Source organism: Peromyscus californicus, unplaced genomic scaffold (genome assembly GCF_007827085.1).
Source record: "Peromyscus californicus insignis strain IS unplaced genomic scaffold, ASM782708v3 Scaffold_23__1_contigs__length_62951481, whole genome shotgun sequence".
NCBI classification, from domain to species: domain Eukaryota; kingdom Metazoa; phylum Chordata; class Mammalia; order Rodentia; family Cricetidae; genus Peromyscus; species Peromyscus californicus.
The window spans coordinates 23,702,122-23,728,607 of NW_026294534.1; the positions used below are offsets into that span (position 1 = coordinate 23,702,122).

A 26,486-nucleotide genomic window follows, 5' to 3' on the forward strand; every position below is an offset into this window, starting at 1 on the left:
CATAGGGCTCATGAGTAAATACTAAGGAAAACACACACACACACACACACACACACACACACACACACACACACACCCCTCCTATATTGTCCTGGCTCTCAAACGTTGTGTTTCCCTACTAACAGTGGGTGTGGCAGTGCTTAGAAACATATCCCTCCTTGACTGAACCTCTGGCCTTACCTAAGGCTCTGTTTGTACAGCTTCTAGGGAAATGCTCACCCGGAGACTAAAACCCTCACCCTTGTTTATCCAGCATGAATCCATCCTTAAGTCAAGACAAACAACTTCAATAGACATGGAACCAATGCAGCCTGTACCTTACTACGCTATACTGACACATGACATACTGGCTACTCATCTGTGGTCTGTCTTTGTCTCAGGGGGATACTCTTACTTCAGAATAGAGGCCCTGAGGCACTTTCTCATTCTCTCTGTGCTAACAGACCCATTTTATAATTAGGCATCTAAATGGTTTCTTTTAAATTATTCAATACAAATGTTTTTAAAACAGTGCATTTTTTTTTTAAAGACAGACTATGTCTTCACATTTTCTGTCCCTTCTACAAAGCCTTTGTCTTTCATTCCTTAAGGTCCTCACCAAACATACCCTTAGCTCCTTAAATGTCTTCATGGCACTCAGTACATCAATAATTGATTATTAAATTGATTGCTTGAAACATGGGTATTATTTTCAATGGCCTATGTCTCCTAAAGGAAGAGGTCAGTGTGGTTCTGTTCAGCCTTGGATGCTCAGCATGCACCCAGGCCTGCCTCGTGGGAACTCAAAACACACATGGTTGCTAGCTGATGCAAGCAAGAGAAAGGAAGTGAGCTTTGTGGAGGGGTTAGCCAATGTTCCAGTTCCAGACAGACCTGCACCTAAACTGGTTCTTGCAAGACTTTCTCCAATCTACTCTAGGAAGTCCATGTCTGAATACATTCACAAATACTGAGTGGTAGGGTTCTATGCACAAAAGAAACTGAACACATGGTTGTCTGAAGAGCTCTCAGTGTCTAGATTCCTATGAGTCCCATCAATTTCTCTCAGAAACGCTGTTTCTGATCAGTGTAATGGCACCCAAGAACACAGAAGTTCCCTATGAAAAAGCTCTTCTGTGGTTGGAATCAGAGGAGCATTTATAGTGCTCTTATGACCCAAATGAATTCTAATCATCCTTGTTTACATTAACCCATTTGCTTATAAATAGTGTAGACAAACATCATCTCTACTGTTATGACTCTGATAGTATTTTGTACAACTTCAGCCTTAGCTGGTATCTGTGACTTTTTCTTTGAATCTTACTTAGTCCCTGGGTTTCCCTAATGTATGTAGCTAAACATATCCCTGCGTTCATGGTGTTATTCTCCTGGTTCCCAAAATTACCCTGGCTCCTTGACTAGCTATCCCAAAGCCCAAGTTCCCTTTCCAGCCTTTAGACCACACAACTGTCTGTACTACCTAACAGTTTTTATGTTGTTTCACTTCCTGGAATGGAGGTGATCTTCTGGGTAGGCATGCCATACCATGTTGGCTCTCATATTCAGATCCTAACTTTTAGTATTTGTGTGTACGTATATAAGGAGGCATAAGGATGGGTATAGGCTATTAAAAAAAAAAACTAGCTAGGAGAACATGGGAACAAGAGGTAATACTAAAGAAGAAAGGATGCTCCTGGAGTGGGAGAATAGAAGAGAGTGGAGGAGGAAAGAGGAATGACGGAAATAAATTGTTTGAAAAATGCCATAATGAAACAATATTTTTGTATGGTGATAAAAATAAATAAAGGAAGGGAAAGATTACTACATCTTCAAGGGAAGCCTAGTAAACTAGAAGGATTCTGTAATTGATAGCTATGTTTGTAAAGGCTCCTCTATTTCTAGTCCTTTCTTTCCCTTTAAATTTTAATTACCTTAAAAGCCAGCACTGTGCTGTTTGGAACACATGCACTGGCATGGTGTAGTTACTTAGAGATTTCATTTCCTCACATATGTGAGCTTCTAGGGACCAAAGACTATGCCTTATGTTTTATCAATGTTTTCAAAAGGGTCTAGCATACAGCTGCTCAACAAGCAAATATTAACATTTCCTTTACTGAATTTAAGTTATAGTAGCCTATTATTGTGACTTTATCTCCGACAGTCTTATTTATATAATGATGTACCTTTTAACAATACATAATGTAGCATGATCTACATAGTATATTAGCATTGATTATCCAAAAATCACAAGACATAGTGTTTGAAGGAAACTCTACCTTTTAAGTATAGATTGATTTCTGAGTTTTAATTTTGAATTTTTTTTAAATAAAATACTTATTATTATTGGTGATCAGATATATAAATAAACCATCCTATGAAAAGTTACAAAGCTAGCTGGTGGCTTCATAAAAGAAATATAAACACTTTTAAATAAAAAGAAAACTTGGGTTTTAAACAGGATAACACCACCATATTTTTTCAATGTCTACAGAGAGAATAGTACTATTTACTTTTTATTATTAGAGGAGAAAAAAAAGTCCTGCTGGAGTTAAAAGTACTTTAGCAGAAATGCACTCATTTAATTGTTCTGATTCCCTGGGAAAAATTTTTGGAGAACATAGTAATGCTATGTTATAAATGAAGATATTTTCCAGAGGGTTGAAACGGGAAGGACACAAGACTGCTTACCAAAACTGGTGGTTAAAAATCCAAATCCCTCACTGTAAGCCTATATCTGTCCACTGGGCAATATATCACATTTATAAGCACTGTCTGTTGTAAAAATAATTTTTAGATTAAAAAACATCCCATTCACATCTTCCAAATCAGTTCTCAACTGAACTGCTCAGAGCAGCAGACATAAGGGAAGGGAAAGAAAGAATCTGGACAATGTCATGTTCAAAGGATCTTGTTGCTTTGAGCCACATGATGTCAGAGCATCAGAGGACAGAAACTGGAATGGTTCCTTCCCCTCTTCATATGATCTGGAATAGTAACTAATTCCTTCTCTTGGATAAATTTTAAATTACTGTGGAGAGAAAGGTAATATAAAAGATGAGAACCAGTGCTCAAATCCCCATTTCGTCCCCGTGGGCAAGTCCAAGGAACCATCAACACTCTCCTCTGAGAACTATTTAACTGCATTATGGCTAATCCATTTGGAACACCTTGTTCTAAGCAGAGGGGCAAAAGAGATTGCCTGTAAAATCCAGTTCAACTCCCAAGAAGACAGCAGTGGTATAGGTGGCCAGAGAGACACCTTGGAGACTTCTATGCTTGTGCTGTTTTTGAGTCATGTCTTTGGTCAAGGATGAAGTTGACTGTGGATAACACGGCTCACGCTTCAGCCGTGTTTTCGCACTAGGCAGATGGACCATATGGAAACTATGAACTGCCTTCATAGACAGGACGTCGATGAGCCGATGAAACATTTTTATGCTTTCTATTTTTATTCATGTGCTTTAGTGAATCATATATCATCACAGGACACGGCATATTATGTGACTGTGTTTAAATTCTGAGTTGTTATTAATTTTATTGTTTATGGATGTTTTTAACAGAAGATGGTTTTCTCGATCAGAGAAAGTTTTTCACTTTACAAAGCTGGGTCTATTTTGTGTGCCAGATATACTCCAATTCTTAATTGAAGGCACTGAATTACTTAGATGCATCAATCAAGTTACACTCTAAAAACGGGTGAGGCCTAAAACTAGAGATTTTCTTTCTAAAGGGAGGGTAATAATAAAAATCTTTTAAAAAACATTCTAGCTATAACAAAACAGGAGGAAGGAAAGGAAAATAAAAGGAAAGGTAATTTTCTAAGAACTGGGAGACAAGACTGATTCACCAGACAGTTGTTCTCGGTTTGCTTATTCGATAATTACTAGAGATATAACAAACTTTTCACTTCAAGAGTCACAAAAAAAAAGGAAGTACTTTTTTTTTTTCCTGGGTAGTACTTAAAATTTAAAGAGAAACTGTGTGGGTGAAGAAAACTCACAGCTGTTGGCACGGTACCAAAATGGAACAGATGAACAGCACTCATGTGGTTGTGTGTTTTGTGTAGGATGTGGGAGGGCTGCAGAATACGTGAAATTAATATGTGGAAAATAACTGCTCTGGTTCCTTAGAGGTATTCAGAAACTATCGTATGTACTCATGCAGCTTGTAAATCTTTACGAAGGCTATGATAAAGAATGATCACATTTCATCATTGTGATTAAAATATAGTGGTCTTAGATGCTTTTCTAGAGAGGTAAAAACGAAAAAAACATAGATAATGGGGTGTGGGGGGGAGAATTGTTTAAAAACGGGAAAATTTCAGGAAATAAAATTTAAATGTTTTCTTTCAAGGAGATCTATTAAGACACAATGATATTTTATGCCTAAGAACAGAGGAAAATCACAAGGTTTCCCAGTATAATAAGTGAACTTCACATCTTACAGGTTGTAATTCTTTACATCTGGTATTTTGCATGTGATAAAAGAAGGTCTTATAGGAGGCTATAAAATATGCTCATCTCGTTTGCCATGATAAATATGGGGGGGGGGGGGGTCGTATCTTGTGCTCTTTTTATAGCAATTCAGCAGAATTGAAGGCTAAAACTGAAAACTGGCTGCACAAGTAAACACAAATGAGTAATTTTTATGATTAAAACTAATCTTAACTTTAAGAGTAACTTAAATAATATACAGTGGGGTGTCATATGCACATGAAATGATTTGGTTTTCTTTATACTTGACTACTTTATCTTGCTTTAAAAACTTAATGAGTCTCCTCCATAAAACCTCTTGCAGCTGAGGACCTGAGCTTAGAAGTCTATGCTTCGCTCTAAGGCATGATTTGCTTTTGTGAATGGTCTCCACTGATAAAGCCAACTACACATTCTCCACAAGGTGTGCTCTCTTGGCACCACTACCACTCAAGGAGCCTGCTGTCTTGTATTTTTTAAAAGAAGGTCTCACATTTCCCAGGCTGCCTTGGAGCTCACTACAAAGCTTAGGAAGAAGAATGCCCTGAACTTCTGATCCTGCCTGTTTTCTCCCTAGTGCTGGGAAAGGCATGTGCTGCCAACCTCCACATCCAGTTTACATGCAACTGGGGGCTTTGTGCATGCTAGGAAGGCATTCTGTCAACTGTGCTAGCGCCCCAGCGTAAGATCTTTCATCCATGTCAAATTATGAGTCCATATAACCAATACAGAACAAATATCAACAGAGTTAAAATGAATGACAAAATAAACATGCGTTTTAATCATCCTATTGACATTTTACTATAAAGTTTAAATATTTGTTGTACCCCCCCCAAAAAAAAAAAAACCTCATCCTGTTTTATGTTGCTGGTGAGAGAATATAAATTTGATACTTCTTTTTGTTGCTGGTTTTTTTGGTTTTTGTTTTTCAAGACAAGGTTTCTCTGAATAGTCTAGGCTGTCCTGGAACTTGCTCTGTTGACCAGGCTGGCCTTGAACTCAGAGCCACATCTCTCTGCCTCCAGAGTGCTGGGATTAAAGGTGTGTGCCACCATTGCCCAGCTTAATCTGATACTTTCTTAAATGTGCTCTGGGTCATTGGAAGGAAAAGGACAATCTAGACATGTCTATAAGTAGCACAGACCAAATCCTGCTTTTTTTTTATGACAATGGTGCTACAACACACCAAATGTACTTCTGAACACATACACCTTGTTTGTTTTTAATAAGGAGAAATATCAACTTAGAGAGTTTTGAGAAATAATTATGGGGCAATAACATCATCATGACATTCTGCCTCCTGCTTCCTGTATTTGACCTGCTTCCTGTATTTGACCTGTTCACTTTGCAGGTAAGCACTGGGATAAGAGACAAATGTTACCTCACAGCTCAATTTATACATGAGTAAAGAAGTATGGATCCAATGTTATAGCCCTCTACAATATGTGTACATTTCTTTCAGCAGTTATTAATGAAAACCATGAGGAAAGCAACATTAGACATATTAAAAAAAAAACTCAAAACAAAAATAAAACAAAACAAAAACCCAACAACAACTGGAGATCAACAATACCCACAAACACGGAAAAGAATAAAACCAGTTCTGGACATGACAGAGACGATGGCAGATGATGTAAATTTTCCACAACCCTCCACAAATAAATCGGCTTTATTCAAACAGGTTGCAACCAAGTGGGGAGAAGAAGCAATGGAGCAAATCACAACACAGAATCATCTGGAATAAGCAGTTGTGGAGATAAGCCACAGAGAGGAATTCATCTCTTACTTGCACAAGTATCTCGAAGGGTTTGACAGGTCTTTCACCATGAAGCACTCGCCACCATTCACACAGAAAGTTTTCTCCTTCTCCGCACACTTCACAAGATGGCTGGTCCCCGTTGTGGATGTAGACGTGGCTGGATGGGGGGAAAAAAGAAGAGGAAAGTTGGACACTTTGTTCTGTAAAGAGAACCGCCATTGTGATGAAATAAGATTCCATCTCTAGCAAGGCTCAAATGTGATGGTATCAGATCCCACCAACAACAGGAATTTCTAATAACAATAACTGATACAATCACTTATTTTGGCCATTATACTTTATGTATATGTTCATTTTAGAATGAACTGTGCATTTTAGACAACTGAAAACCACGTATCTGATTGCCAACATGCTTCGGAAGAAACAGACAGTTGGATATCTCTAGTAATGTACAACCTGCTGTAAGATTCATCTATTTGGAACCGAGGCTAGAAACAAGTCATCCTTTGGTTTATCAGATCTTCATATGGTCACTTGACATTTACTTCTCCAGCCTGACAGTCTTATGGAAGTAAAACTGAAAATGACAGCTGGACCACTGAGTACTTACACTAAAATGAAACCAAGTACCCCGTCCTGCAGCTCAAGGACATTTAGCATCAGGGCCTCTCCTCCTTCCCATGACTGTGAACAATGTGGCAGGGCTTAGTGTCAAACAGTTTTCACCACTGATATCAATCAGGACAGGAAGCATCAAGTCAGTCAAGATTCTACTTTTTCATGAAGAAAATCTATTTTGAGATGAAATTTTTATCTTATCTACTGACTTATTCTCATAGATTTTTAAATCCCTTGTCTCTTATCACTTCTAGTTTATTACTTGTGTGGGTCAATACTCCTCTGAACACTGACTTGACCCACCATGTATGGTTTTTCCCATTTTATTCCACTTTGATTTTTCATTTGTTTCCAAATCACATTTTGTTATTATTTTAAACCAAATTTCTTCTACTCATTTATTTTCATTCTTCCAGACCAGAATTGTCAACATCTTGATTACTCAGTTTCTGATTTCCCATACCCTTTCTTCTTTCCTGCTCTCCTGCGTACAGCACACTGGGGACCACAACTTTTAGAAAGAAGAATAAAGGAGAATCAAAACCACTTGAACTTGGAAGAGTGATCTCATTCAAATCCCTTCTAGACATCTTTAGTCCTGACTCTCCTAAATTTCTCATTCAGAAAACAGGGGTGATGCCAACCACAGAAAATGTTTAGAGATTATATGCATTCTCGGTAAAGAATTAGTGGGTGAGTGGGAAAAATTGCTATTTTCTTATTTAGCAATCAGTATTTAAAAACAACAACAACAACAACTTGACAAAGGGGCTGGAAGCACAGTTCCATGGTGTGGCATTTGCTAGGATTTCCTGGCTTCCACCTGTAACACCGAAAGGAAATGTTTAACCTTAGAAATCTGAGGACTTAAATGATTTGTACTGCTACTCATATCATTACTGTGGATAATTAGGAATTGGGACAACTGACTAATTTTTGTGGTGTGGAGCATTAAGCCAGGGACATCCACATGGTAAGTAGGTGTTCTAGCATTGAGCTACATCATTTCTGGCCTAAGTCAAGTTTTTACTTACTTCAATAAAAGGCCTTTTTCATAATGTCACTAAATGTATCCTTTAGAAGTCTACAAACCTAAGCTTGGTGATTACCCACTTACTATCAGCTATGTTAACAGAATCTTTATTACAATGAGGGTAATGTAATTTGGTTCATAAAATCATGGCAGAGAACATTTCTATATGACACACAGCATATCCTTTTAACCAAACAATATGTCTTCATGCAAAAAATGGTTCGTGAACATGTGTTAATTTTTAATCCATGGCAACTGCTTTTAACTGATGAGAAGGCTGCTTTAACTCAGGTGCTGACAGCATTTCACTTATTAACAAATTGGGTTGGGTGTCCTTCCTGCCCCCACACAGCAATAAGTGTATATAACCACCCCCACTGAGTTGTCACCACACTTTCCTGCACAAAGGTGCTGACCCACGAGCAGTCCCCAGTGGTGTCTGAGTCCCTAACATGTGGCTAAGGATGTCCTCTGTCCATTTTAGTAGCCTGCTTGGAAGGCTCTTTCAGAATAAATCCTATGGAAATTACTAAAACCAAAACCAACAACCTCCACAAATGGACATAATTATACATAAATTATAAATGAACAATAAAAATAGGCCATGATACAATCCAAAGACAGATATACCACCCTTATTCCTTGGACTTGCTGATCTTGTGGGATTATCAAAATAACTAAGATTAATAAATGCGCATTAAAAACAACAAAAAAGCAGAGTACCTTTTGACTCTTAAAAATATTTCTCCCTGAAGTGATTTTTCTTTTCTAATATTGTCCCAAAGTATCCAGCCCTGACACATTCCACTGGCAAAATTCTTAGATCATTACTTAAAGGTAGTAATGAGACATTTGATAGAAGCTAATTGCTGGAAATGAGGTAACAGCTATCTCACAGTCGTGGCTATTGTGCTTAACGCTTTTATCCACAGGCAGCATTGAAAACATCATGAATTGTAAAGCAGCAATTAAATCCCAAGTGATGCGCAGTGTGAACTGACTGGATACAGCCTCTCTGAAGCAAGGGCCAAACTCTAGAATAAGCGGCAGTTGTCAGAAGAGCTTGCCAGAGAGACGGCGCTATGCACACTCTGGATTTTTGCCACCTTTTCTCTTCTTCTTGGTTGAAAAACGATATGCTGTCAGTCTATTCATTTCATAGTGCTAGCCTGGCCCTTTGGCTTCTACATGCATATTGCTAGGTCACATGCCATTTGGTAATGCTGCTCCCAAAACAATGAAACAGACAGAACAGGACTTACACACAAAGTCACATGAACAGCCTTCTTTTTGAGGGAGCTAGGAGGAAATGCTAAGGACCATAGGGATAATGTATTTCAATACACCAATGATGTTCTGTGCAGAGGTGAGCTAGATTCCACTCAGTGCTGATTATACCCACAGACTTCCACTTTGTGAACAGTTTCTCATAATGCAGGTGTTAGCTTTTACTTAGTGTTATGAATGACAACTAAGAACAAAACTGGCTGGGCTATCCCATGCACACCTCTAATCACAGCAGTAGGGCAGATGAAATGGTAAGAATTGGAATTGAAGACCAATTTGAGCTACAGAATGAGACTGTCTGAACAAACCCACATGGATAAGTAGGGCTTGGTGCTTCTTATGTTGACTGTGTCTATGAATGCTTCAACCCAAATGCACTTTCCGTGGTGAGTTAGCAAATAATATACAAGGAGAAAAAGTATAAATAAGGTAGTAACGCACTGCCAGAGACTATATTGGTTATGGCAATGTAAGTCAAGGATACTGATCATTGCCAAGGAAGGGGACATTTCTCTGCCTTAATAATAGGATTCGGAAACCAAAACCAGTATTTAAGGGCTAGGAGAAAAGAAGTCCTTGTCTATATGGTAAGATTCCTTTGATTCCTTTCTTCTCTCCTTCCCCTTCTTTTCTGAATCCGTCCTTTCATCCCTTACCGCCCGCCCATCACATGTACAGGTAATGGTCATAACTGAAGGTAACCATCGCCAGCGTCCCTTGAAAGGAAACTATTTAGGTAAGCTGCTGAGCAATGAATAGTGCCACTAATAATGTGGAGAAGCATCGAGCCCAGGCCTCAACCGTGTCAGTGATTGGCAGACTTGTACCCAGAGGGCTGTTCAGTTAAACTCAGCAGCAAAAGCAAGATGGAGGGGCTGTTACGAAGTTTGCTACCAGATTTTTTTTCTGTTGTAGCACTGCTCCCAGATGGGTGTCACTGGCCCGTCACTGGTGCATAAACACTGGACAAAGAAAAGCAAAACATACTTTCTGTCCGCACTGGAATTCCATAGTTTCTTAGGGAATGTGACGGGAGAGGGCTTAGTTTGCAGTAGAAGTCAATGAATAACTGTAAGGCATTCAGTAAACACAGACAGCCTACTCTATTGTAACTGTTTGCCAAGAATTCAGAACCAACCCATTAATTTGTTTTACATAATAAAACTGCTGAATGAGTCAAGAATAAAAACTGAATCACTTTTCAATATGATTATTTTCTACATTCAGTATTTACACAATTCTGTCTTGTTCCTGCCTGAAGTTCCACATTATAAAAAGTAAATACACTTACACTATCATAAATTAGTATAACCATTTAAATACTATAAACTATTTTGTTTTCCTTTAAGACAAGGTTGCATTACATTGCCCAGGTTAACCTAGAATTCTGGATCCTCAGCCTTATGAGTGGCTGGGATTATAGGTAAGTGTCATGGCCCGAGCTTTATAGTAGTATAAAGTCCACATGATAGGAAACACAAAACAGCTCTAATTTGTAACGTAAGTTTTGAGCATTACACTACCACATACTTTTGTGAGCACACTGATCAACATCTGAATAACAATTTGGTGTTTTCTACTCCTTACTAAGAATTTTTTACTTGGAAGCATACACATTTTTCTGCAGAGTAGCTCAAGATAAAGCAAAAGTAATGCTGGGCAGATGGTTCCTTCTCTCCTTGGTTTTAAACACTGTTTTCCTCGTCAGTAAAGCAGAAGGACACCACTAATGGATTAGGACTGTGCACACCTCTGGGAAAATGTCAGGCCAGCTTCCTTGAACAAGTAGCAGAAGTCAAGTGGAGTAACAATGCATACTCGAGAGCAGCCACATCACGAAGCTCTGTCCTTCCTGAGTGACAGTGTGTTCAAGACACTTTTTACTGGTTCACTTGTGGAAAATTAAGTGAGCATGAAGTTTTTCTCAAAAAAACATATAAAGCCTTTTTTTAAAAAAAATTCCTATACAAAGTAGGCAAACTACAAAATGAAAGTTTTGAACCTTACCTGTATCTTCAACGCTTATGTATTTAGAAATCTGCATGCTTTCCTGATCTTCCATATCCTGCTATTTTTGTTGTTGTTATTTGTTTGTTTTTAAGTCCAAACCCCTTCAAATTATTATCCTTGTCCAGAATGCTATCAGTCTCCTCTGCTGGAAGCACTCTGTACTGCTGAAAACTGCTTAGACGACTCTCCAGGGTGAAGCACTCTGGACCAGAAGCCAAACAGGAAGAGATCTGCTGCCCTGCCCATGTGGCTTCCCTCTACAGTAAGGGGATGGTGAGAGCAGTCATTAGCTCTCTACAGGAAAAGCCAGAGCCACACCGGAACCACAGAAGCACTGTCATTCTGGGTTGGCAATTTTTTTTTCCGACATAGTAATTCAATCCTTTGCTGAATAGCATATAGGTCCTTGCAAAGGAGAAAATTTCCTGGAGGAGATAAGAGACACTCTTGGATCTGGGAGATCAGCAGAGGCCATAACGCACCTGAAAGGACACCCAGCTCCTGAGAGCTCCAGCTTAAACAAATTGGTGCTGGGTAGGGCTGGACTGGCTTCCTAAGAAAAGACTATTGGCTTTGTAAAAAGACTGTAGCTTTGCTGTTGTAACTGCCCAGCCAAAGACACTCTCCTTTCCTTGGAAAAGCTGTGACATCCTCCAAGATATTTGTGTCACTGAGACATAGTCTAAGCAGTTGTAGAATAACATGATTAGACTGTCTCGAGAATAAAATGTGCTGTCAGGGAAAAACAGCAACTTGTATATTTGAAAAATAACCTTTCCTGGCAATTGTGTTGCCATACACAAGTAATAGTCATAACTAAAGCTGCTAGATCTAAAAATTCAAAGGCTGTAAGACTGTATGCATGGACAAAACACAGATCGGTTATGACTCACTTGCTCTTATGTTGACCATGTGTGTGACTGCTCCTTCACTGAGCTTTGCTAAAGAAGCCACAAGAGAGCAGAGAAGCAAGCATTGTTCACTGGTACAGTCTTTGCCTAGAATGTGCAAAGCCCTGGGTTCTATCCTCAGCCCTGAAAAAGACAAGGCAGGCCAACACAGGAGAAAAGAGAAGCTACAATGAGGAGAGGAGAGGAGAGGAGAGGAGAGGAGAGGAGAGGAGAGGAGAGGAGAGGAGAGGAGAGGAGAGGAGAGGAGAGGAGAGGAGAGGAGAGGAGAGGAGAGGAGAGGAGAGGAGAGGAGAGGAGAGGAGAGGAGAGGAGGAAGAGAGGAGAGCGAGGAAAGAGGAGAAAAGACAATAGTGTTAGAAAAGAAAACTTCATGAGACCATAGAAAATGGAACCAGAAGTTTCAACAGTAGACTTCATTAACTCACTACATGGACTCAAAGCTTACTTCATAAACTAGGGAAATTTAAAAGTTTGCAGACACTCTACAAGGTGGCTATTTATCTAAAGAACAAGTTGACACAAAAAAATCCAGTGGAGATTAACTAGCTTAACTTCTGGATGTGTGTTTGGGTACCATTTAAACTCACATAGCATGGAAGGACCAGAAAGGACCTTAGTATATTTTATAGCATCCTGTATTTTGAAAGAGGATATAAGTCCTCTCAAAAGAGTAGATGGCTCTTCAGTATTTAACAATAATACCCCAGCTAAGAATTCACAAATGTACACGGAGGCTGGCTTCCCAAGGTCACACAAATCATGAGGCACAGTTTGTGTTTTGTTTCAGTGAACCTATTTTAGGGTTGAAGGGGGGGCATTAAGACGATTTTTAGATACTTTTCTCCTTTAAAAGCCCTGAAAAGCCCCTAACAGTATTTCTTCCTTTTCCGCAGAATGAGAAGTAACCTTTGGATGTTTTTCCTCATAAAACAAAATTACACACACACACACACACACACACACACACACACGGAAGACAGACCAAGGTCATCTGTAGCTGAAGAGAAAGCCCATTCTAAGTTCCCAGCAGTTGCTAAGCAAATTACTTGGTGTTATTAGACAGTGTTATCCTTAGAAAAATAAGATTGTAGGCAAAGTTATTTTTCAAATATACAAGTTGCCATTTTCCTCTGACAGCACATTTTATTCACAACACAGTCTAATCATGTTATTCTACAACTTAGACAACGATATCTCAGTGACACAAATGTCTCAGAGGATGTCACAGCTTTTCCAAAGAAACAGAGAGTATCTCTGGGTGACTGGCTTCCAGAAATGACAACAGGAAAGGCATACTTTCTTTGCAAAGTCAATAGATTTGGGTTTTCATTTGTTTGTTTGTTTTGCTTTTAGTTAGGAAACCAATTCCAGAAACATGACTCTGCCATATATTTTTGAGAAACCACTGAAATCTTGTGAGTATAAGCTTTGCATCCTTAGAAGTCCAGGCTGTCCCCTGATCCTTTTCCCATTAGCATACATTCTAAAGGTGTACAGTCTCAGACTAACTGGCTGCAAAGCCAACATCAGCAGCCCATCTGACTGGCTTACTTTGGTTTATTTCTAGATCTCGCCACACTAAAAGATGAAGGTACACCTTCTTTACTCTGCATTTTCTACCATGATTAATTTGGTTCATGGAGAAGGGAACCAAATTCAATGTAGGGAATATTATCCTCCCATTGTCCAGGCTAGCCAAAATTTTTAGCAGCAACAGAACAAATCAAAACAAAAACAGGTGAACTTGCAGCAATGATCAAGGATTCAGTTATTCAACCAGTGCTGGAATTAACATTCGACATTTAATGACAGCGGCCAATTTATTCATCTTCTGAAATGTGTTTGGAAACAAAAGCAGATGAAAGGTCAAAGAGAGAAACCCTGAGGTAGGTTCATCTTTATATTCAACACATTTAAACAAAGATCATGACATATCAAAAAATAAAAGCAATGTACTCATTTTAATAGCTAATGAACAGGCATTTAATGACTAAAGTAAGTCAATTTCTGTAAAACTGTCAAGCATTCTTCTCCTCCTCGAAATTTTAATCTTAATTTAATCAAACATTTTCATGTAGGTAAAAAAGAACAGGAAAAGAGCTGGATCAAAGGGACACACTCAAGGCTACCATGGCTGGGTAAGACCAGTGAAAACCCCACAGCATAGAACTCTACAGCATGGACCACCTGAATTCCTGAAGAGCAGAAAAGCAGGTAGGAAGAGGAGAGCTACAGTGATAGGCAAAGAATGAAGGAAGAGAAAAATCCAACATTAGGCACACAAGAATCAAGAGACATCAGCCAACTAAGCTGTGTGAACCTCATTTGGAAACTAGCTCCCAGAAACTGTTATAAATGTGCTTATAAGAGAAGGTCCAATCGCCATCTAAATAACTAATAATACTTAGCATTACCACCAATTTGTGTGTGTGTAAGATGTTTCCTGGATATGTTTAAAAACAGCATATTTCTTATCTTCCCAAAATATAAATATGTATATAATAAATGATCAGATGTCTGATGTCAACTTGACACAAGCTAGAGTTATCAGACACAAAGGAGTCTCAATTGAGAAAATGCCTCCATAAGATACAGCTGTAAGACATTTTCTTAATTAGTGCTCAATGGGGGAAGACCCAGCCCATTGTGGGCAGTGCCATCCCCATCTGGTAGTCCTGGGTTCTATAAGAAGGCAGGCTGAGCAAGCCGTGTAAAGCAAGCCAGTAAACAGCACTCCTCCATGGCCTCTGCATCAGCTCCTGCCTCCAGGTTCCTGCCCTGTTTGAGTTCCTCTTCTGACTTCCTTTAGTGATGGACTACAGTGTGGAAGTGTAAGCCAAATTAAACCCTTTCCTCTCCAACCTGTTTTGGTCATGGTGTTTCACTGCAGCAACAGAAACCCTAACTACAACACCCATGTTTAAATGCAAATTTTATACGATACAGCTATTTCCAGTGTTGGTGGTTGAACTCAAGGTGTCATGCATGAAAGGCAGATACTCTTAGCACCGAGATACATCCTAGCCCTATAGAGTAGATTTTAAATATGTGCTTATTGTACCTTTAATATAAAAAATACAATTGATTTTATCTTTTCAAAACACACTTTTTTTCTTTATAAGGTAAGTAATACTCAGCACCATGTAAAAGTATTTACTTTGGGCCAACAACCTAAATTGTGTGTAACACTGTAACTCTTGGAGGGAGGATGTTTCCATTATTGAGAAGGACAAGTAAGATCAGGGCTATCCTTATTATTAACCAATATTTATGCATTTGAATTTGAATCAATGCAATTGGTAGGAATTAAAAAAAAAATCCTGATAGAAAACGAGAAGAAAAAGTCATTACTTGACAACATATATGTTGGAAAACTAATCCTGGTTAACAAGAAAATCCACTGAAATAAACTACTCACTCTAGTCAAAAGGATAAATTACGCCATTCGCTATGAATATCTAATAACATACGTAAAGGGTAGGAATATGGTGATGTATTAGGAGCAATGAGGGCCTGTGGCTATGTGAGAAGAAAACACTGTTAAACAAATAAGAGAGCACATCTGTGGATGTGAGAAGGCAGTGCCGAGTTCAGTGAAAGAAGTCCACCGTAGCTAGCACAGAGGTTACAACCAAGACCTGAAGGGAAGGAAGCTATAAAACAACGAAGCATCCATAGTACAGACACCCTGACACTCCTGGCTGGAATTAATGTCCAGTATGCAGATGACCGAGAGACTCCGAGTGAGGTCATGATTAATAAAATTGATGATCTACCCTATCATCGTTGAGGGAGGAGAAAATAGAGACGAGACTGTCAGCGACAATGCCATTCCAAAGGTCCGGGTGTGAAAGAATTCAAGTGAGCAAGATAATGACCGGGAAGGGTACAAGTCAATCAGGAAACAATAATACTCTGCAGTTATTTATTGTGGTGTTGGGGCTATAACCCAAAGGTCTCACACATACCTTTTGTATTTATATGTTAAAGTCAGGAGCTAAATATCAGAATTCATTCATATTTTGACTTGTATTCCTCCTCTTGCTAAGCCATTCAAATGCCTAATGCATTTTCTCTTTACTCTTTACACATGAAGGAAATGCCTCACATGCTAGTAGACAAAGGCATGTGGGATTTTTCCCAATATTTGATGTCCACTGGTGAAACTTAAATGTCTGCTACCATCTGTCCATTAGTAGAAAAGACTTGATTAAGAACAGATGGTACTAGGGGGGCTGTAGCTCAGTGGTAGAGTATAGGAGGAATGTGCATGAGGCTCTGGGATCAATCCCTACATATATACATGTATACCACCCCCCCAGACAAGATAGTATCATAGTTGGCCTGATATCACTCATTACATACATGGCTAAGAGAGTAACATTTCAATGACAGAAAATTGCTTCTGAGGAGTATTTTAAATCTTGAGTGCTTTGTGATTTGTATCAAGGAGGACCAAGCCAATAACTCAAAAATGGTTCTGGAAAGACAGATATAATGCTCCAAGTAGTTTAACTTCGAGACACATCTCTAGGGACAATAGTAGTTTCAGGCAAGAATCCTGGATAATATTTATTCGAATACTTGTCCTTCTAGCACAAAGAAAGTATGCCTAAAACACTGAATATATACTGCTACAAGCCAGTTAACCAAACAGCTGCAATTCTGTACTCGTGTGATAGCTGCGGACATAAACAGCCAATTTCTGTTTCATTGGGCATATTTTCATCGAGAAGGCCAAAGGTTGCCGCTTATGAAGGAATAGAGCAGTAACAATGTGTCCTACTCTGTCACACTTGGCTAACATCAGGCTACACATTTCCCCACAATTCCCAGGAGTTCCTCCTTTGTAGGTTTGTGATCAGTGAAGTAAAACACCTCACCCTGTAATAGGATGTGCTATTAGATGTGTATCTACAATATCCAGGCTCCTGGCATAAAATCTATATAAACAAACATCATGGAAATCGAAATGGAGCCATTTCAAGATGGTAGCAACATTTCACCTGTGACCATCCTGTATAGGAGGTTTCAAGAAAAAAATATATACAATATAGTTTTCAAAGCTTCACTTCAAAAAATCTATTTCTCCTTTGTCCTGTCCCCCAGACCTCCTCAACAAAGGACTAGATGGTCCCATATTTAGTTAATAATAGGTCTTGTTTCTCTTAAGATACAAGGTTACAGATAGAGCAATGGCAAGGTAATGTTACAGGTAATACTTGTATTGTTTCAGGGGAAGGGACAAAACGATAAGCGGACTCTGAATGCATCACGTCTGAAAAAAATGCCCGTAAAACATAGGCCATGGCTGCGAGACTGTGTGTGCAGGGGTGTATCTGTATTAGTGGACATGCTGTATATGCTTTCATTTTTGGGGCCTGCACCCCCAAAATCAGTCACCTGTTTTCCCACTGTGGGCACTAAGCTCTGTTGAGTGGAGAAGCAAGCGACGGCACAGGGGCTTCGATGCATATCTGAAGTTTTAGGCTCCCACAGAGAAATCTACATAAACACACTCCTTTCCTAATTCATACATTGTTTTTGAAAAACCAGATCTGTATGTTTAGCATCATAGTCTCGGCAGCCAGTGGCTGGAAACTCTACAGGTAAAAGCAGTACTGAAAGTGGCCACGGTGAAACGCATTCTAAAGGGTTGGTAGAAGTCAGGCCTGGCTCAATTTGCCTGGCTCCATCCCTGTTATGCCAGAAAGAGGGATGTGAGTCTATATATTGGTCTCTAGTTATAATTTATTAGTTTTTTTTTCCTGTTAGCACTCCATTTACTTGGGCTAATACACAACTTCCAACTCCCAAAGCTGTAGTAACTCTAAGGGGCTGAGATTGTCCCTTTCTTTTAGGACATAAACCATTAGTGGGGGGTAGATAGAAAGACCTTTGCTCTTCCTATTCATTTCTAAAGGGCATCATGCCCTAACACTGACCAGGAAAGAAATGCTGAGCAGAGATCATGACTGTCCAGCATACTAGGAGAAGCATGCTCTACAAATCCACCTGAATCCAAAGCAATCAGCATCAACCCTGGGCTGTTTACTTGCCAATTCATTCCTTAGTTCCCAAACTGTTTTGGAAAAGTTGAGTGTGTTCAGTGCAAATTGGCCACTTAATTGAAAAGCATTGTAAAAGACTTTGCAATACATCTAGTAGAATCTGAATTTCTTGTTTAGGTCACATAGGCCTGGCAAAACCTGGTATGTTCAGTGTTACATTTGGGGTGGGGGTGGGGAAATGTGCAGTCTGAGGGCTGTTCCAGACCACAGTAACCAGTGACTGCCATACCCAGGGCACTTGGGAGCAATTTATACTTTGAAGCCCTCTAAAGAAAAGCACATACTACCAGTAGGCTCTGGTGACGTTTCTAAACCAAAAGAAAGTCTTAACAGGAAAGTAAGATTGTCCATAAGAAGTTAGATTTGACTCTATTCTGATTTCTATGTGACACCTCCATTAAGAATCATTACTTTTGCTGGGGAAGAGGCAGTTTGGCCCATAGCACTTGGGAAGCAGAGGCCAGTAGATCTCTGAGTTCAAGGCCAGCCTGGTCTACAGAGAGAGTTCCAGGACAGCCAGGGCTACACAGAAAAACCCTGTCTCAAAAAAAGAATAAAACAAGAAAGAAAAAAGAATCCTTACTTCTTAAAAAGAAAATTGAAGAAGCACATTTTTTGTTAAGAGAGCTGGAGAGTTTCCTTCATTTCATACCTCTTTGGTGTTGGATATTCAACTAGAGGGAAGTGGTTGTCTCTTACGGACATCTGCCATGGGTAGGAGACTCATTACCTTGTAAGTTAAGGACTGATGTTACAAACCAGCTGCTGCTGTAACTGATTGCTTCTCAAGGTCTGAAGAACTGAGAGAAGTTCATCCACTGTTCGACAGAGGCCACACGGTGCCAAGAGTTAGTGAGATGAAAAGAGACCCATGTTACTAGACAGGTGTTGAAAGAATTCACAGCATCTTTCCTTCCTTCTTCTTTCAAAGCATTTTCCGTTAGAACAGGTCATCAGACTATCAAGTGTGCATGGGCTTGTAACTCAAGTATGGGGAAACTAATTCCCTCCTTTATGTATGAATACATTTGTGTGTATGTGTGTGTGTGTGTGTGTGTGTGTGTGTGTGTGTGTGTGTGTAAGTGTACTTGCCTAAATATGGCTTTCCCTTAAAAACTCCATATAGTTTGCTACTGTCTGTCTGAAAACTGATTATTTATTTATTTATTTAGTAGAAGGAATGATGTATTCTTTGGGGAATAGGATGCGAGGTACCTTATCCTAAACTATGTCTCATCATTCCAGAACAATTTATTTTCCTAAAAGTAGGAAAACACCAAGACATCCCAGGAGCTTCCAAGTTTTGTTTTCTGAACTTTTTGTTTACTTCTAGTCAGTTAATATTAATTCATCATTTAATCGAAAACAAGTTTTAGCTATAGGAACCTAGGTGGTTTATTTGGCATGCTCACAGAGACTCCTACAGAACATGTGGTCATGCACATTTTAAAGTTTTCTTATAAATAAGAGGGAGGGAAAATAAAACCAAGAATCACTCTGATGCTGGCCACGGGGGAGACAAGTGAGAGACAAGTGTGGCTGTGTGAAACGCTGGCACTTCTTAGTACACAGACCAGTGAACATCAAGTTCAAGTCAGAAGGTGGAAGGCAATTCAGACTGTCAGCTTCTTCACGTCTAAGGTTAGGGACACACAGGAGAGAGAGCCTTCCATAAGAAGAGCTTTTTGATACCCAGAGGTAGCCACTCTTCCTTTGTCTTGTTCTCCTCTGTGGAAAGAACACACAGCCTGCAGAATGCTGCCAGATGGGGAGCCGCTACAGTCTATGGAAAATCACAACTTCGAGTCTTGATAGGAGGTTGAAACTGCCATACTAAACAGCAGCATACCGGCAAGGGTCGCTGTGGAGTTAAAAATGTTTGATGACATTTCATCCACTGAACTAGCAATGTGGTCGACATGGCTGAGTCAATCTAGAGACAGGTAACCTCGAGTACATGCAAAGGACAAAAACAGGCTTGAGCAGGAATTGAGCCTCTGAATAGTGGACTAGTGCTAGACGACAATGGTGACCATTCAAGTGACCCTGAGAAAGAAGTCACAGATGATCTAATTCTTAAGATAAGGGATATGTCCAAGCCAATAAAATTTTCTATTTTACAAGAAACTGTGACTAGCCATTGCATGAGGTCAGAACAAAGTTCCAATTGTGCTTAGATCACAGAACCACAAGAACAGAGGTCCAGACAGAAGGAATCTGTTGCTATCATGAGTTAATACACTGAGGGCTTAACCACGGCTACCCTGGCAGGCCAGGAATGTTTTATGATTCAAGTAACAAAGAGAACATGCTCCAATGCTTAGCTAGCTTGATGGTTTGGTGAGGTAAGAACAACACGGTTGACATCAGGGGTCAAATGATCATCTTACTAAGGTCAACATAGACCTTTATTAACACAAGGTAAGAATTTATATGCACACTTTGTAACTCACCAGGCATAACTTATAAAAAGACTAATTACTAACAAATATTCAAATTCTGAATTAACAGGCACAGTTGCTGCCAAATGGACAAAGGTGTGCTCAATTACTTCCAATGTCTTTTGCTGAAGATAGTTAAGAGTGATAGATAATCCTGTTTGCCATTCTGTCAAAGGCTACTATTAGACTCTTTACAATTTCCACCAAGGATATCATCCAAATGGAAATTACTTTTACAGTGAAGGAAGGTCAGTGTGAATTTGGATCAGATGCCATTACAACCCTGTGACAGATACTCTCCTGCTGCAGGAGAATGAATACCAGAGAGATGTCTTGATGCCTTCACATGCTACAAACGGAGTCTAGAAAATATGCTGCCTGGGACATAGTTTCTCCAAAGCACAGAAAGTCTCAACAAGCAGTGTCAGTACAGGCTCTGGAAGAGAATTAGGAGGAAAACATCCACAGGACATTCATTCTTTATAGCAGTGCATCATGTCACCTGACATCCAAACTCAAGTGAGGCGTTCTACGTTCTGCCAACTTTCTGGTGACTCCAAACTCTTTCATTGTCCTTTCTTATACAGAAGAAATAGGATGACTCCTTCCTAATAGTTCCATTTCTAGGATAGAAGCAACTACACACTATATTCTGAGGCAAGCAAAAGCACTTTAACAACGCTCACGAGCCCCATGTTTTAATGGGCATGCTATTTGCTATGTACTAGCATTAAGGTAACCTGGCAGCAAGGTCAAGGACAGGTGACATGAAATTGGAAGTGAAGAGGGACGATACTTTGTGACTGAGTACTCTGGACCATCTTATTTTGTTTTAAGCTTTCCTTTCTATAGCACAAACACTTTTATAGCCCTGCACTGGGGCTTAACTTTATGGTGTAACATTGGCTTCCCACGGTCATCTCTCCTGCTCATACCAGTAGGTAATGTCAGCTAGAAACTGTGAAGGTGCAGCTCTAGTTCTCTTTCTGGTCCCCCAACTCCCTTCTGTAGAAGAAACATGTAAATGAAATGCAGATGTAGAGTCATGCCATAAACATTCTTCGCCAAGACAAAAACTGAGACTCATTAATAACTGTTCTGTGCCAGGTAGTGTGGCATTTTAAATAACAAATCCTCACAATAAACCATAAAATAAAGAATGTTCCTTGATTTTTCACAGCTGAAGAAATGGAGGCTGAAGGAAGTTAGATGCTATTAGGCTGTTCTCAGCATTTAAAAAAAAAAAAAAAAAAAGAACTCCAGCAGGATATGATGGTACACACATGGAATCCCAGTACTCAGGAGGCAGAGGTAGTATGTTTTTAAGTTTGAGGTCAGATTGTACTCTAGAGTGTGTCCAAGGCCAGTTTGCACTCCAGAGTAGGGCCTCATCTCAAACCAAACAAAACAAGTAGAAACAAACAAACAACAACACAAGATGAATTCCGTCCAAGGCAATTGATGCCAAGGCTCATAATGTATCCATTAACGCATTCTGGCTCAGGATAGTTATTTCATAACTACATCTGTGACCTTGTAGTAAAAACAAGCAAACAAAAGAAAAAGTGTGGCTCTTTTTCCCCCATGTTTATGGAGATCACATTCTTCCACCTTCCAGCCAGTGATACTCATTTAACATTCCCTCTGTTTGCAAACCATATTTTTAGAGTACAAGACTTAAAGTATATTACTTCTAGGTCTCACATTCTGAGTAGAAAGCAGGAGGCTAATGTTAGTCAAACTCATGCTATTTTAGTCTTAACTCTGAGCAACTGCTCGGCTCCCATTATCTAGTACTCTGCTGTTTCAGGATAGAATAGCCATGTTTTTCCGTTAAGCTTTCTTTAACTGATCCTGAATAGCTGAGTGTAAATTAGGAAAGTGACCAACCAGCTGGAATGTTATAATGGATTCTATTCAGCCTCCAATCAAATTATCCACATCTTCCTTTTAAAAACGCTTTTAAGAAAATTCAATTTTCATTTAGTGACCATTTCAAGAGTAGAAAAAATATTGCCCCTGTTATTTCTTTACAAATCCTTAGTTACAGATATGCATGTATCTGTGAGTATAGGGACAAATATAAATATGCTGAGCTATAGGCACTGTGGGGACTCAGGACAGCAGGAACTGTACCAAATGAAGTGCTAAATTTAGTTATGATGCCTGTGCAATATTTAATATTTGCATAAGATCTGACTGACCTCCATTTAAAATTAATACTACTAGCTCCTCCAAAAGCTGATGATAGGCACCAAAACCTGAAGGAGAAAAGGGCAAAGAATTCTGTAATCCAGGCAGCTAATTTATAGAAGATGAGAATTTATTACCAGGGATTTTTGGTGGTAGGCAGGTTCCTTTTGTTAGCTAGATAGTAGTCTTTAACTTCAGAGCAGCTTTTTATATCATGTAATAATTTTGTATTGTTTTCTGTTGTTGAGACAGGGTTTCACAAGGTAGCCCTGACTGGCCTGAAAATCATAGACATCTGTCTGCCTCCGTCTCCCCCTACCTTCAAGAACTGTGCTGAGATTTGAGATGTACCCCACCAGGCTTCAAATGGGTAATCCTCTTAAACGAAAGTGAAGTTCTGACTTCTGTATAAGTTTAAATGAACAATTCCTAAAATTCAAAACAAATAAACAAACACCTGGCTGTTCCTAGACCTCATATATGACATCTTTCTTTTGGTTAGGTCACAAGGAAGGGTCATCTAATCAGGCTTCTCTTGTTAATTAACCCTATAAATCAGAGAATGAATAATAGCAAAGGACCACAAAATTGGGGAAAGAATATAGAAAACAGTTAATGTGCCTAATTTTGATTTCTAATCTCTATTCAGTAGAGATTGTGTCAAAACTATTTTTTACTCAACTGAGTATGATAAATAGTGTATTTCCTAAAGTTGACTACTGTGAAGTCATAAAATTATTCACAATTAGTTAACGCTGGAAGGAAATGTTATTTATGAAGTAAGAGAAGATACCAGAGGCACACAGCAGGACCTTTACATGATTTCTTTCAAGTTGCAACTGCCTGTGAGAAACATGACTGTAATGTTGAACTCTGTACTTCCAAATGCACCATTTTAGCTTAGCATCCTTTTGTTTCCTAAAATAAGCAGTCAATTTTGAGCAGAAATGTCAAAAAAATCAATACAAAGTAATTAGGAAGAGTGTTGAATGTCCTTGAAAAAAGCTTTGAAGGCAAAAAAAAAAAAAAAAAAAAAAAAAAGGAAGCTTCATCCTGGTCAACACACAGTTTTATATTTTCTCTCCATAATAAAACAAAAGGCAATGACTTAAATTACTTTATAGAAAATGTGTCAAGTGTTGCCCTGGGTCATACTACAGTTAGTGCCATTGAACTGTATTATAAACCTCCACTGTAAGCTGTCCAGTAGACCACTCTCTATGCAGGCAGGGTTAGCTACATCCTAGCATGGTACCAGCAACATAGAAGAAAACCCTCTTCCCACAGTGAAGCTTTACCTAGTTATTCCCATCATCTCTGAGTATTGACATCAGAAGAAAGGAAATCACATTTATTGAGCGATTTCAGCATGAGCTCATGGCATTCTCACAATAACCGAAAGCTCTATATTATGTCCCCCACTTATCAGAAAGAAAACAGCATTTCAGAGACATGAAGGAGTTTGCCAAATTCCTACAGATAGAAAAAGGCAGAGCCAAAACTCAAACCCCCATCTCTGATGACAAAGTCCTTGCTCCTTCTAGGAAGCTAGTTAGGTATTTGAGGATTTTTTTTTTTTTCCAATGGGAGTTCTTTAATTTGAGGACCAAACATTTTACAGAATTAGGGGAAGCTAAGTCTTCATTGACATATGTAAATAAAGTGGCAGCTTATACCAACACTAGGATATCACTGACCATTTCTCTAAAGATGACCGTGGTTCTCAAGATTGTTTGGTGACCATAGAAGAAGGAAGTTAAGAATGCTAAGGACCAGAAGAAAGGAGAGTTTAAGGCCAGCCAGGGTGATATAGCAAGTTTGGGGCCAATGTGAGTTGCATAGTGAGACCATGTCTTTTTTTAAATAATTATTTATTTTTATTTCATGTGCATTGTTTTTGCCTACATATATGTCCATATGAGGGTGTTGGATACCTTGGAACTGGAGTTACAGACAGTTGTGTGCTACCATATGGGTGCTGGGAATTAAACCCAGGTCCTCTGGAAGAGCAGCCAGTGCTCTTAACCACTGAGCCATCTCCCCAGCCCTCTGGGAATTCAGTTGAAGAGAGAGTGAAGAGGGATTACACAAGCAAGGTGGGGAGGGTCAAGATCATGATGTGGAAATCAACGGAGACAACTGAAGCAAGCTCGTAGGAACTCATGAACTTTAGACTGACAGCTGTGGAACCCGCATGGGACCAGACTAGGCCCTCTGTATATGGGAGACAGTTGTGTAGCTTGGTCTGTTTGAGGGGCCCCTGGCAGTGGGATCAGGATCTATCCCTGGTGCATGAGCTGGCTTTCTGGAACCCATTACCTATGGTGGGATATGTTGTTCAGCCTTGATGCAGGGGGGAGGGGCTTGGTCCTGCCTCAGCTGAATGTACCAGGCTTTGCTGACTCCCCATGGGAGGCCTTACCCTTTTGAAAGAGGGGGCAGGAGGTGGGGAAGGCTGGAGGGGAAGTGGGAGGAGGGATGATAGGGGGATCTATGGTTGGTATGCAAAATGAATAAAACATTTCTTAAATTAAAAAAAAAGAATACTAAGGACTTCATCAGCATTATTGCTGACCATGACAACTTGAGTTATAAATGAGAGTTTCATTCAGTCTTTGTATTAAGGATAAGAAGAGTGATTTAACCCTTCTAAACTTAATATAACTGATACATTATGTTTGTAGGTTTTACAGATTGCCTATGGCCACGAAAAAATAATTTCTTAATTGATGCCCTTCTAGCCTAAAAAAACACCACATACTTCATGCCTATGACCTTGAAACTAGGGGGCAGGTAAGAAGGAAATGGATTCTTCCTTTTTATACTAAAAAAAAAATTCTTTTAAATATTCTTATTTTAGATTTGGGTTAGCATTTAACAGAAAAGTCTGATTTTCTAAAAGGAAGGATTTATTTTAACAAAAATTTCATTCCTTCTAGCAAAACTAAAATATCAATACCATGATCCAATTTGATACAATTTTATTAATGGTTGGCAAAGCATACAGCTTCAAACACACAGTTGTAGGTAAGTCTTTTTTTAGTATCATTTTCTATTAGAAATTCAATTATTTTAATATTTAGCACAGAGATTCATCCTGATATAGAAGTATTTAGGGCATGGAACACAAGTGGGGAGTCATTGCCTGAGCGATTCCCTGTATCATCTCATTGCATGCTGCTTTCCCTCTCCTCTGGACAATTTTCTCACTCCAGAAATTATGGACCATGGGTTTGGGGTAATGTTTGCTATGATATGAAACCAATGTATTTATCAATAGATCAGATGTGTAGACACAAATGTTTTTCAATGTATTAATCTTCTCTCTCATTTATCTTGTCACTAGATAAATGGGACTATTAAGTATCCGTATTGGCAAGTATGAAAACATATACAGCTTTTCATTTTATTTGAGACAGTGTGATGCACGACACAGAAAGCCAAAGAATCGTTTCTGGATGATACTTGGGGACAGTAGTCTGTGCATAGAGTGGCCACGTGGTTTATTTTCTTCCTAGCTACAGCTTGTTAAGAACGACAAGATGTACTAATTGTATGCGTGTAGGAGGGCATGCAGAGATTTAACTTGCCAAGGCTGTGGCTGTAGGATGTCATTAAGGAAAACCTGACCGGCATTTTTACTTGGGAATGTGAAGACTGAGCAAAAGATATTTCAAAATTCAATAATAATGAAGGCAGAGGTTGAAAGTTG

At 39.2% G+C, this 26,486-nt stretch overlaps 1 protein-coding gene across 16 annotated transcripts in view; it reads right to left on the reverse strand.

The window, feature by feature from the left end:
* Positions 1 to 26,486, reverse strand: part of Nrg1 (neuregulin 1) — a 201,326-nt gene that overhangs the window by 28,679 nt on the left and 146,161 nt on the right. For 15 of the 16 annotated variants that reach the window (XM_052751965.1, XM_052751964.1, XM_052751963.1 and 12 more), the window contains one exon: positions 6,238 to 6,367. In XM_052751965.1, coding sequence (XP_052607925.1) covers positions 6,238 to 6,367 — 130 coding nt within the window. Of the gene's footprint in view, positions 1 to 6,237; positions 6,368 to 26,486 lie in introns of those variants that run through there. The other variant, XM_052751970.1, reaches the window with a different exon arrangement.